This window comes from Neopelma chrysocephalum, unplaced genomic scaffold (genome assembly GCF_003984885.1).
Source record: "Neopelma chrysocephalum unplaced genomic scaffold, ASM398488v2 Primary Assembly neopelma1_44, whole genome shotgun sequence".
NCBI classification, from domain to species: Eukaryota; Metazoa; Chordata; class Aves; order Passeriformes; family Pipridae; genus Neopelma; species Neopelma chrysocephalum.
Window position 1 is genome coordinate 23,461,597 of NW_020897703.1, and position 13,594 is coordinate 23,475,190.

The following is a 13,594-nucleotide window of genomic DNA, read 5'->3' on the forward strand; positions in this document are numbered from 1 at the left end:
CTGCGTGGTCGCGGCCGCACTCCACCAACCAGCACTCTCCCCTGAGGGAGGAGGGGATCATTTGCATATCCGCGTGCAGACCGGCGCCTCCGGCAGCGCCATTGGTGAAAATCTACAGAGGGGCGCGCCCGCTGTCCAATCCGAGCTCGGGCAGGGCGGGGCTGAGGCGGCGATGGCCTATGGGAGGCGGCGTGGGCGGGGCCCGCGGGCCCGGCGGTGTGAGGGATGCTCGGTGCGGGCGGCGGCGGCGGCCCCAGGGCCCGCCATGGTGTGAGGCGCCGCCGCGATGAACGGAGCGGTCCCGTCGCTCTACGACCCCAAGGCGCGGGTGCTGAACCTGGGAGAGAGCTTCGAGAAGCAGCCACGCTGCGCCTTCCACACCGTCCGCTGTGAGTGCTGGGGCAGCCCCTCAGGGGTCCGGGAAGGGGGCTCGGCTGTTTGTCCTCGCAGTGCCCTGAGGGACGGGGGTGGCCGCGGCCCGGCCTGGCCTTGCCGGCCCGGTGGCTGCCTTCATCCCGGGATTCGGGGGTGCAGCTGGGACCTGAGTGCCGTGTAGTGCTGGTCCGGGGTTTCGGGACCAGTGCGGTGCAGGTTTCAGTCGGTGCTGGAGCACGAATGGCCATTGTATCGCAGAGCTGCCCCTCGCCACCCTCTGGGCACTAACTTCGCTTTTCATGCCTTTTCCACAGTGTCTCCCTGAGGTTCTGCTGGAAGCCGAGCTGAGCAGCAGCTCTGGCTCTGCTCTCTTCCCTTGCGCCGAGTTTTCAGAAGTTCCGTATAATTCAGCAATCAAAGGTTACAGGCAGGCAGCGTTAATCACGGAGCCAGTGCACCCTCCCTGAGTACATAATTACTATCTAGAGAGGTGTGTGCTCAAAGATTCTGAGGGTAGCTAGGAAACAAATGCTCCCAGGATTATAGTCCTGGTAATTTAGGACTGCTGCTTCTGGTTTTGTTGTCTGGTTATTTATAGACTGATCCCCAAGATTCAGTCCCGCATATGTTCTCTGGAGGGTGTCCTGTGTGTGAGAGGGTCAATGTGCTCCTTGTGAGCAAAGGGAACGGCATTTAGGGAGGATTGTCTGCGACTGTGGAAGGGGAAAAACCTATAAATGAATTTAAACAAGTGCTGCAGCTTGAAATTTGCCCTAATTTTAAAAAGGACTAACCACCACATCTGGTACCTCCTACCCCTACAGTTTCTTGCTGACTCTTGTAATTTGATGATTTGTTCTGAAATCTGTTTTGAAATCTCTCTTCCTTTCCAACAAATGAGACATAGAAACTGGCACGTTCACCAGTTCTATCAAAAGCACATGCAGAAATATCCTCGGACACCTGACGTTTTTGTTAACAAAAAAAAGAGAAGACAACAGCTGGTTAGAAGTTAAGATCGGAAGTATCAATACCTTAATTTTCTCAGGTATTAACAGTCCAATGGCCGCATCCTAAATAAAGCAAACATTCTCTGATTCGATGAGAAACTTTGCAACTGCTGTACGCTTGACCCTGTGAGACAACACGTGGGGATTTGCCCTAAACGAGGTTAGCAAGGGCTGTTACCTGTGTGTCAGCTCCGAGCCTCCTGCTGCGCGCACGGTCCTGCCCACCAGCTCCTGCAGCCTGGTTTTCCTGCCCGGCTGGTGTGCAGGCTGGAGCCACGCTTCCCAGCTGTGGTCTGTGCCGCCTGGCCCGTGGCTGCAGACCGAGTTGTGGAACTGGGAAGCTCCCCAGCCACAGGAGTGCCGCCGCCGGTGACCGGCAGTGCCAGACGGGGCAGGTTGCGAGGCGAGGAGCGTGTGCCGAGCCATGGACGAGGAGCGTGATCCGTGTGCGGGGCAGGGCACCGGCATCCCAGGGTGCGACACTGCCCCTGCGTTACCTGGAGCCGTGAATTCAACCCCACATATGTTACCACAGGCCTCGTAGAGCCTCTTGTTGCCACCCCGTCTCCCTAGATCAGCGCAGGCAGACTTTTGACTGTAGGCTTTCCCAATTCATTTGTGGTGGAAATAATACTTTGTAGTTAATGGTATGTAACAGAGCTGCCGTGCTGAGGCAGAGCCGCTCGTTTTCCATGTCCCACGTTTTTGAAAAGGATCAGAAATGAATACCTTCTTTTCTTTAAAACTTATTTTAACCAATACTTTAGATGTTGAAAAAGACAAAAAGGAAGCTAATGTTAAATTGGGAAGTAATTTCACTTGTGACAAAAATAACTATACTGAAACTCCAAGGTTTGGTCAACTTCTGACATACATATTGTAATAAAGTCAGAAATGGATATTGAGAATTGATATTGTTCTTTGCATTTTCAGTCACTTGTCTACATCTCCCATGTCTGGGATCAACATTTTCAAGAACTATTTATTGATTCTTCCGAAAATAATTATGTGAGGATTTATACTTTGAAATATGTCACAGCTTGTTCAGCCTCTTTATCCATTAAAACCTAAAGTCATTTTTCTAATCTTAACCGAAGGGTTTTAACATTTATATTGAATCTTGAGAAAAGCAGCTTGACTTTGAATTGTACTGACTTATGGAATGATCTGCTCAGGAGAATAGTAGGTGATACACCAGCAAAAAAAAAGGCTTTAACTTAGTAACCTCCAACTGCAATTAAATGGTGTCTACATTTATAAGATGCCTGAAAAGCCTGTAAATAATCCAGTTTGTTTTTATATGTAGATGACTTTAAGCCTGCATCTATCGATATGTCCTGTGAAGGAGACCTTGAAGTTGGCAAAGGTGAACAGGTGACAATAACGCTGCCAAATATTGAGGTGAGTGGGGTGGCTGAGGAGTGGTGGGCCTAAGGGAGTGATTTATTTTGTCGTCATAAGTATATATCCTGAATATGGAAGGGTATAAAGTTTCAGTGCTGTTTCAGAGCTGCCTGTGTGATTTTCAGAGTAGAAAAAAAATTGCTCTAGGAATGTAAAACTACAGAAGACCCAAAGGTTAAGCAGCTGCACTGTAACTTTAAGTGTGTTGGCCACACTGGAAATATGCTGTAGGATGACCCAAAGCATTGCGTACTCAGAAAAGCTTCATGTGTATGTTGGCAGTGCAAGTTTCCCCTTGGTATTTATTGCTCTAGTGCAGTTCTAAAGCAGGAAAGACTGGAAAGGGAAAATTTACTACCTGCCATGCTTTACTGCTCTCCTGATATGGGAACTGAAACCCTTTTGGTGAAAGGAGTCCTACAGGGAGCCTGCTCGCCTTGGGAAATAAGCATTTAATCAGTATCAAACTAAGCTAAGCTGAGTGAAATCCCATTCTAGTCAAATACCGGCTGCTTTTGGACATGGCTACTGTGAATCTGATTTAAATTAACCAGTAACATTTTTATGGGCTAGAAATGATCACTTGTAGTGAACTTGCCATCACTGATGGATTGCTGTTTCTAAGAAGAAAGATTACAGGAGTAACACTTACTGGACTTCTGATTTAATAGGGCTCAACTCCACCAGTGACTGTGTTCAAGGGCTCAAAGAAGCCTTACCTAAAAGAATGTATCTTAATTATCAACCATGACACTGGAGAATGTCGCCTAGAGAAACTTAGTAGCAACATCACTGTGAAAAAAACCAGGTGGGTGATTTACAAGAGAAACAACTGCGCTTTACTCATTGTGAAAATCGATTTGTTAATGAGCCTAAATTGAGATACATAACTACCCATTACTATTTTTAGCAAAACATAATTTTAGAAAGTACCTGGCCTTGTTCAAAGGAGTGAAAAGCCTGCTCTCTCAGCACACTGACTTCACAGCTTTCAAGTCTTGACTGCAAAAGAAATGGGAATTTATTTTTTTGTTAACCAAAACCTGTTACATTATTGAGAGAAATAGTAACTATTTTCTGATGACTTTGGAGGGAGAAATAAAATCTCTTTGGACAGTAGTTTGCCTACTGTCTTCTGACTGTAAATTAGGAAATAAAAAAGATAAATTCTGTGACAGGCTTCAGTAATTTTAATGACTTGTTTTTCTCATACCAAGATTTTTAATTTTTTTGTCCTGCTGCTGAGTCCATGTAAGTAACTTCCAGCAGAATTATTATTAAGTGATCCTGGGCAGCCAGGTATAAAAACAAATCAACTGACAAAGTGTTATAAAGTTATTAGCACTGTATCAAAAAACAAATTTTAACACATTTATAAACAATATTATGCCAGTATAATAACTTACCTAAGATCTAATGATAGTATTTAGAAAGGCATCAGAAATAATTCCCTTGTACCATATCCCCTGTATTCTGCCTTTTTCCTTGCATCTTGTCTTCTAGCAATTAGAAATCTTTTCCTTTTACACACAGAGCTGAAGGAAGCAGTAAAGTCCAGTCTCGCATCGAGCAGCAACAGCAGCAAATGCGAAATGCAACCAAGGTTCCCAACAACGTTAAATACTCTCCGTCAAAAGAAAAAATGTTTCCATCTTCTCCTATGGATGATATTGAACGAGGTAAGCTCCACTGGCACATAAGTTTCAGGAACTTTGCTCTTCATGAGCAATTAGTTCATAAGAGCCCAGGTTTTTGCTTGTGTGGTGGGGTTATTTGTTTGGTTGGGTTTTTGTTTGGTTGGTTTTTTAATTTGAGATTAAATACATTAGAAGTTTGATCATGTAAGCACTTTACTCTGATATGGAAATGACCACTCTGGTTGAAGTGGGTAACAAAGCAGCATTTGTAACTTGCTAAGGCAAAAAAACAGTGAACCATTAGGGTTAATAATGCCAAGGGTCTCACTGCTCCCTCCTTGTCTCTGTCTTCCATTGCTGCGTTAATCAAGTATGTGGTTGGTTGTATCGTGGCACTGGAACCAACTGAGTCACTTCCAGTTTGATGTTGCTCCTTTTTCTTTCTGTGCACTCAGCAAACATAGGTTACAGTGCTTTACAACTCAAAATACACTTTAAATTACCAGATAGAATCTTGTGAAAGATGAGGCTCCAATGAAAAAGACAGCTAAAACCCTGCATAAATCAACCCTTGAGCAGTGCTATGTGCTGTTTTCTTGAGAGACTCTGGTTTGGTATGACACTCATATTTCACTTAATAGGAGGCCTTATTTCCTTTTGGAGGACAAGGATGATGGCAGGTGGTAATTACTTGCTACAGAAATGCTGACAGGTGGCAGTTTCATTGACTGGAACTGACATCTGCCTCCCAAGTTGTTTTGAATTCCTTTAAACAGATTTTTTTTAGATGTATCATTATGAAGATGGTTTTTGTTTCCATTTTGGTCTTAAGCTCTGACCAGAAATCTATATTGCAGAACAGTACTAGAATACATCTGTGGCTGCAGAGGGGAAGGAGTACTTGAGCTCATGGAATGAACTGATGCTTTTTCTTGGTGGTCTGTTGCTTTGGGGGGAGTAGTGGTGTCAAACCCATGCAGGTCAGCAAAGTGCCTGCCAACATGTATCAAACTCCTGTGTAGTGCCAGTCCAATTTTAAGTACTACTAAAAATGCAGAAAAATTGACAACTAGGGGTCATAGGGACCTTTTTAAGTCATCTAGTCCATCCTTCTGTCCTAAAATCAGATTTCTGATGTAATTTTTAACCTGTTCTTAAAGCCTTCCACTGTGTACTCTCTGGCAAGCCGTTCCAGGGCTTTGCTCTTGTTACTGCTCAGGTTCTTTCTAATAAATAGTCTGACAGCAAGCCCATTACTACTTTCATATTTATCATGCAAGTACAGAACATCTGCTTTTGAGCAGTCCTCCATGAAACCCAGGAGCTCAGAAGCTGCTCTGTCTTTCCCATTCATTATCAAAAATGATGCTTCAATCTTTCCTTAGAAGTTGAGTTTTCTGGATCCCTGATTTGTTGTAACTTTCCTTTAGCTTTCTTATAAGGATTCCAAAAACCTGCTGAAGTACAGTCCCTAAACACATTTACTGTTTCAGCTAAGGTTCTAGCAGTGCTGAGTTGAGCCAGGAGGCTGTTTTACGGGCACCATTCATCTTTATGCACAAAGACCAAATAGTATCATCTCTAAAGTGTCACAAGACCAAATAGTATCAAGTCAGTTCCGCAACAGCACGGCGTGGTAGAACAGTGTGTAGGAATCACTGTAACTCACAGACTGTTTAGAAGTGTTGCCTACTTAATCGTTCTTCATCCCATGGTTGTGTAACTGACTATTCCTGCTTAAGTACACTACCTGGAACTTGTTACTAACTTTGTTTTCTGGGGGGGGGGGGAAAGATCATTCTACCTTTATCATCGATTATCCTCTAGTACACGTACAGTCCTTCCATCATTGGTTAAAAATACTTATTTTAAATTCTGTCTGCTTGAATTACATCAAAATTCAAGCCAGAGGTCTTATTCCTCAGTTTTTGGTATTAGCCATTCACTTGAAATTTTTCTTATATTAGACACTGCTGAGGAGGAAGTGGAATTAAATGCTTAGGACTTGAGTGGTGTCTTTCAGTTAGGTTACAGCTCCAGATGGGTGGTAGATCATGTTCTCTTATACATATCCTTAGTAACAGAAGGAGGCTTAGGTGCTTCCATTTTTATTTTCTTTCTGCTCCCCTCCTTATGTTTGAGGTGGCCAGTATGGTCTTCTGTTGTTTCTCCTCTTCCTTGGCATTGGGTTACTTTGTCCCTGTAGCTATAGCTACACTTTCAGGTGCCATTTTTCCAGAACTCCATTTTCTTTAGACTGATCTTTGATAAGGCTGGCCTAAGTATCTTTTCTTTTGACCAGCCTTTGATAACTGAGAGTTGGAAGGCTTCATGGAAGTTTGTGTTGAAGTTGAATCTTTATTTTCCTCTCCCTTCTTCTCTTGATTAAGCTCTGTGCTGTTTTGTGGCTTGGTGACTTTTGTCTTCAACCTGTCCTGTACTGGGTAAATTTGAAGTGAGATGAACCACTCTCCTACTTGGTTTTTTTGTCTGCTCTATCAAAGCTGTTCCTGGAGTATTCCAAGTGCTTGTAAGACCACCTGAACGATTGTCTGGGTAGTTTCAATCTTGTATAGTGATTAACTTCTGTACACTGCATAACTCCTCAAGTCCTCCATTCACCAGGATTCAGTGCTCTGTTTCAGGCTTCTCTCAGCACTCATATTTTGCACAATTATTACATGTACCCTTCAGCAAAGATTAATGCCCTCTGTATGCTGGACTTAGCTACTGTATATCAAAAATGCATACTGTGCAGCACGATCCACACCTCCACATCTATAATGAGAACAAGGATTTGCTGCAATCTTCCTAATATAAACCGTGGATGGTTCTTTTGGATATTCTTCATGCTTAACTTGATTCTGAGCAAAATGTCACATGGTCCAAACAAATGTATTGATTGTAATGCTGAACTGCTGGGAGGCATTTTGGGTGCAGCTGCTGACATTTTACAGCTAACTGATCTGCGCGATTGTAACTGCAGTTTTTAGTCAGTGAAAGGCATCTTTGGGGGTGCTAAGGAAAGTACAGAAGACTTGCTAGTTGTGGAAATTAAAGGCTATGTGGGAACGCAGTACCCCGTGGAATGTGGGGTTAAGCATTTGGGTTCACAGTCACCCTTGTTCTAATGCTTAGATTGAAAGGGAGAAAGTGCCTGAGCTATGAGAGAAGAAAACCACATGACAGGCTGGATGTTGCCTGTGCCCTTTTCTTTGTTCTGGAGGGTTTTGGTGGGTTTGATTTGGGTTTTTTTCAAGTCACTGTAGTGTGTTTACCTGATGTCTGTTGATTTTTTTTTTCTTTTTTTTCTTTTTTCCCTCTCCTTGTATTTCAATTATGATGAATGTTAACTGAGAAACAAATCATATTGTTTGCAGAGCTAAAAGCAGAAGCCAGTATCATGGACCAGCTGAGTAGCTCTGACAGTTCATCTGACTCTAAAAGTTCTTCGTCCTCTTCATCAAGTAGTGAAAATAGTTCTAGTGATTCTGAAGATGAGGAAATGAAGCCCTCTCTTCCTGTGTCAATGCCGTATTTGCAGTCCCAGCCTACTGTGTCTGCCATACCACAACAGGCTGTTCCTGACAAAGATGCCAGTCATAATAGATCCCAAGAGAGCAGTGGTCATATGATGAATACACTACGTAAGTACAAAGGCTGTTCTTTTCTTAGTGCACAATTCCAGACATCAAGATTCTGAAAGGAAACCATATTGTTTTTAAGTATGTCTCTGTTATAATTAAAACTGTGGGAAGTGATGCTAGGGTTTGATTGTTCAGCAGCAGGCTGAATTAGACAGTGGGCTAGAAGGTTTGTGGTCCCCAGAGATATTAAATTAAAGCTGACGCAGTTGAAAATATTTCCTAAACTCTTCTGGCTTCCCTCCAGTTCTATACATTAGGACTGGAGAACAGCAATTTTGTATTGAAAATAATTGAACTAACAAGGCACTCCCAAAACATATGCTTATAACTTCTTGGGTAGAATTATCAGAAAGATGCTATGGCCACAATACTCTGAGTTACAGAAGAGATGGTGTATTCTTAGATATGTCAGGTACTATTATTCACGGCAGTGTTCCACTGGACAGCATGGTAAAACTGTCCTTTGCATATAAGGACAGAGGCAATTTGCTTTCAGGTGATATTATCTTATTCCACCCATTCAGGCAACTACAGATTTAATTTGAAGAGTAGCTCTGATGTTCCAGAGTGGTTGCTACACAGCCTGGAATTGAGTGCTCAGTGTATTCCAAAAAGGAGAGTTCGGAAAACTCTCACATTAAAAAAAAAAAAAATCCCACTAGGTAGAGAATCTTAAGTTCACAACCTAAATAGCAGAAATACTCAGACACAGAAGTGAGTATTCACCTATGGTGACTCTTCTGAAATGATTACACTTTTAATTAGGTGCTTAGCTGCTGGCTCTTAGTTTGAAGAGATTCCTATCAACCCTGGTTTGCAGCCTAAGACCTTTAAGGTTTATCATTTATATGTAAGCTTGTTATACTGAAATTTTAGACACTGGCAGATCTACTTTTATTTCAGCCCTTAATGGATAACATGAACAGGATTTTTTTTCTTTTTTTTTTTAGTTAGTATTTAAATACATAAATAACCTGCATAGATATTTAATTATGTACTGCATTAACAGATAAGATCAGACTGAAAAGTCCTGTGACTTCATGTGCAAAAGGACTAAATGCTGCTTTCATTTTGCTGTCACTGCAGAGAACAATGTCTTCATGTTTACAGTTTGCACAACTTTAGGGTGCCATTTATTTCAACCCTTATTCACAAATGCGATTTCCCACTCTCCATGCTTTAAATAAAACTGTTATGAAAACGAGATTAAGCTCGATCCCCGGTGACAGAATCCCAGCTGGCAAAGCTTCCAGGGAGAAATACATTTACAAGCACAGGTGGCCAAGTCCACCAGTTCCAGCAGTCATAGTGAGAAAATGCTGCTTTAAAACATGACAACATCAAAACTGTTCCAGGGGAATTTGGTGGCTTGGTGGTGCTTGAGAACCACGTTGGCAGGTAGAACCTCTCGCCCAGCTCTTGAGCTTAATGCCATTTCCTTCTGTTACGGCTACAGATCTGGTACTGCTTAAAATGATTCCATCCCCAACTCCAGTGCAGTTAACACTTACAAGACACTTCAACTAGGTAAAGATCAAAATAGTTACTTCAAGGAGAATGCTTTTCTCTAGCTCCCTTGCTGAGGGAATTTGGCAGGAGAGTGAAACCTGGAGAAACTAAATGGATATCACATTGTTCTAGTTTGAGTGGCAAGAGTTCTCAGCTGGGGTTCTGTGCAGTCATTTCTTCCATCTCAAATAATGTTCTGCAAAAATAAAATATTGAATCAACAGATGTCAGCATAAACTGTTTGCTTGTCTAATCTTGTTTTAAGGTTTGCCTGCTTATGTCTGTGACTAGTGTTTGTGCACCTCTGTAGAGTCAGGGCCATACTGGTTAATTAGTGAAGTTTTCCTCTGACTTGCTGTGCACAGGCAGAAGGCTGAGGGAAGGCTTAGAGAGCAGAGTTTCATCTGGCATGTGGAAATTATACAGCTGAGGTTTTGTGGAACTTGGAAAATGGAGGAGGTGGTGTCTAGAGCATGGTAACCAAATACTTCTGCCAGATACACATATCTACCTCTTCAGGAATCTGGGGATTGAGACTGCCCCTCACCCCCTTTCTACCTTCAGAAGCTGGTTATGTAGGCTCATGACTTGCCTTATAACAAAGTTTGTAAATGGTGGCACTAATGAATCTGTTCTTTGTGAATATTTGATCATATGATGCTTTCTGTCTACTTTTTGTTTAAACCACGGTTATGCTAAACAAAGTAACTTTCCAAAGAAAACCCAGCATAGATGGGCTATTTTGGGGCCTTGTGTTATGTACATAGTATTCAGCACAACTTCACTTCTTTTTATACTTGGTGCTGGTACAAGCAGCTAGTCAAGAAATAATTTTCCCTTGTATCGGTTTGGTGTTGTTGTGACCACTAAGGTCTGCGAAACACAGATCACTCCTATGAGTTTCCCTGTCCCCTATAACTAGCAAGAATTCAGTCGAATATATTATATTCACCAATTTAAAAGCATAGAAAATGTTGTAATTTGCAGTGCAATCTATTTCCCCAATTAATATTGCTAATAAGCAACTGGCACTGTGAAAAATGAATTCAACTGTTTTTCCCCATTTCACTGCTGCCCCATAAGTACAACAGAGTTTCTTCAGAGTCCGCATTAAACAAGCTTTCTATCTTTGCACCAAATCCATCTGAAATCTGCCAACTCTAGACTGTATTATTTTACCATCTCTCTGAAGGTGTTTTTTGGAGGTAGGGTTATAAAAATGGGGCAGAAAGTTTACCCTGAAGTAAATCCTAACATATTATTTCTGCCTCTGGAACTTGGAGTTCTTGCTTTCCCATCTGCTGGTTTTCACAAGCACTGATATTTTTGGCTGGTGTTGCAGGGTTTGTGTAATTTCTGTTAACTATGTTGAAATAACTTTTGAAGGCTGCAGAAACACTATTTGGAAGGTTATCTTCTTGTTCACACTCCCTGTCCTCTCCTAAAGTAGGTAGTGCATAACAGGGCTGGGATTTCTAAGAATACACTATAGTTCTCCTTTGAGTGATAAATACATGAGTTTAATTTACCAATACCATTCTCTATCTTGAAGTACTATTTTTTAGGATATTAAATTGTTCTGAATAGTTATTGACAAATAACTTGATTTTGTTCTTTCTAAATTGATTTTTAAAATTTATCTTAAAATAATACGGCTGTAAATTCTGTCTATATAGAGAGTTGGAAACAAAAGAATTGTCTACAGTAGTACTTTAAAGATTGATGGAAACAGCCATCTTCACTATTCTTTTCTTATATAAAGTGGTTTTGTTTTGTTGCAGAGAAACATGTACCACTTTCTAAGCTTTAGTGATGACATAGTGGAAAACAAAGGAAGGCTAAATGCAGCCATGTTAAAGACTCCAGTGTTCTGGCAGAAATGATATGCCTGAGAACAAAAGATCCAATCTGAGTGTCTTGTGGGGTTTACCCCCTTGAGGTTACTTTTTCACCCATCTGCAAAAGGGATCTGTGGAGGGTGCTGCAGCTGAGGAAAGGGCAAGTGAAAATAGTGTGCCAACTCAATTTTCTCAGTTTCAGTGATTTTTACTTTGCTTTTTAGCCATTTCTGCACAACCTGAGATGAATTCCTTTTTTTTTTTTTTTTTTAATTCTTCTTTTGTAATGGTTGTTTGGCAAGGGAGGTGTGAGTAAAAGCATACTAGTTGGCACAGACTCTTAAAAATGTGTGGGAAGTTGCTAGATACAATGTAGATTGTGTATAGCATGCTGCTGTATTTTTTGTGAGTTATCTGCCATCCTGGGAAGATTCCCTCATTTCCACCCCCTGAGCTTATGGACATCCATGGCAAGCACAATATAGTCTTTCTTCTTACTTCCTCATTTTGAAAAATACATATATATAGCCACCAAAATAAAGTGCTGTGTAAAATTTCTTTTGATGTTTGTTTCTTCACTTGTTCCAAAACCAGTTTGAAATAGTAGGTCACTGATACATCTTTAAATGGTATGTCAAAGAGCTGCTCTTCTTGATTGAGACACCACTCTGTTTTCAAGCGCAGCCGAGTAGCGTTCAGATGTGTTTCAAAAAAACCCAACAACTTGTTTTTCACAAAACTGCATTCGCCAGCAGTTTTCCCACTTATGAAGCATGAAAATGTGGGTGGCAGAGATAGCTAGGTGTTGTCTTTTGTGATCTGGTGATATTAAATAAATGCACTTGTGCAAATAAGCTAATGGCTTCCTTGCCAAGATTTTAAAATTGTAGAAAAGGGATCTCCGAAGTTCTGTCACTGGGGAATTTGGTTCTACACCTATTTATTCTCTTACCATAGAATAGTTTGGGTTAGAAGGAACCTTTAAAGATTGTCTGGTCCAGTCTCTCTGACCTGAGTATTAGCTTTCGTAAGCCTTTTTAATTGGGAAAGGGAATATCTTGAAAGAAGAAAATTATTTCCTTGAAAATGACTAATATGATGACTCTCTCTTCTAGGAAATGACTTGCAGCTGAGTGAATCTGGAAGTGATAGTGATGACTGAACAACTTTCTGGCCTTAAATGTATCACCTTTTTTTGCTAAATATGTCTTAGCATCTGTTTTGCACTAAGATTAGATTACCAGAGACTGGAATGAATGTCCTCAATTTTGATAATAGACATCCTAATTTTCTACTGATACATCATGTCTATGGTAGAGCAGCATTGATATCCTGTCAGTGCTATGGTTATGTGTTTATCTTTCAAATTACTGTATTTACAGTAAAATTGTGTATGATCTGATTTTGATTATTTTTGCCTCAGCCACCTGTTTTACTTGAAACTGATTTGTAACAGCTAGTTACTTTATATAAATAGCTATGGAATGGAGAAATTTCTGATATTTATGGAGGCAAGTTTCCTTCCTATCATTTAAATGCTGATCTGACAACTTTGACTTGGAGAGAGTGAAAGGGAGAACAACTAAATGAGGTCTGCTGTGTCAGCTACACTTTTTGTTCAGTTCACAGTTCATACCTTTAAGGAAACTGCTGAATAATGTGGTCCACTAGTGCAGTTACAGTTTACAATTGTTCAACACATTGCTGAATTCTTAATTTCATTGTATTATGGGACTTTATATTTCTGAGCCTCAAGATTCCTAAAGGAACTTGTCTATTCTCTGCCTTTTTTATGTAACTTGGAATAGGCTGGTCTTTTTACAACCTTTTTGTATCTAAATTTAGGTAACTGCAGAGACAGCAATGAATTTCCTTCATTTGATTCTGTAACGGAAATCAGAAAATTTCTTTGTAAAAGTATAAAAGTAATTTAATAAAGCAAATATTTATCATTTTCATGTGTCAGATGCTGTTTTTACTGGTTAAGAACTCCACTTTCTACCTAAAGTAGTGAAGAGGTCAGGCAAAGAAATAAAGCAGTGAAATGGGAACTAATACAGACTCCCCGCCCTGTCTGCAAGACTCAAGTGTTTGTTGCTTTTGCTACACTGAGATGAGCTTAGTAAGAGCTCACCAAAAGTTTATGGTGTACTGATGAATGTTTGTTACAAAAT

At 41.0% G+C, this 13,594-nt stretch overlaps 1 protein-coding gene across 1 annotated transcript; it reads left to right on the forward strand.

Moving 5' to 3' along the window:
- The first annotated feature begins 217 nt into the window (after positions 1 to 217).
- Positions 218 to 13,375, forward strand: EAF2 (ELL associated factor 2). Its single transcript, XM_027678976.1, has 6 exons — positions 218 to 389; positions 2,692 to 2,786; positions 3,461 to 3,597; positions 4,323 to 4,468; positions 7,807 to 8,073; positions 12,536 to 13,375. Exons 1-6 carry the CDS (start codon positions 287 to 289, stop codon positions 12,580 to 12,582), a joined length of 795 nt encoding a protein of 264 aa, XP_027534777.1. The 5' UTR covers positions 218 to 286; the 3' UTR covers positions 12,583 to 13,375.
- The last annotated feature ends 219 nt before the right edge of the window (positions 13,376 to 13,594 follow it).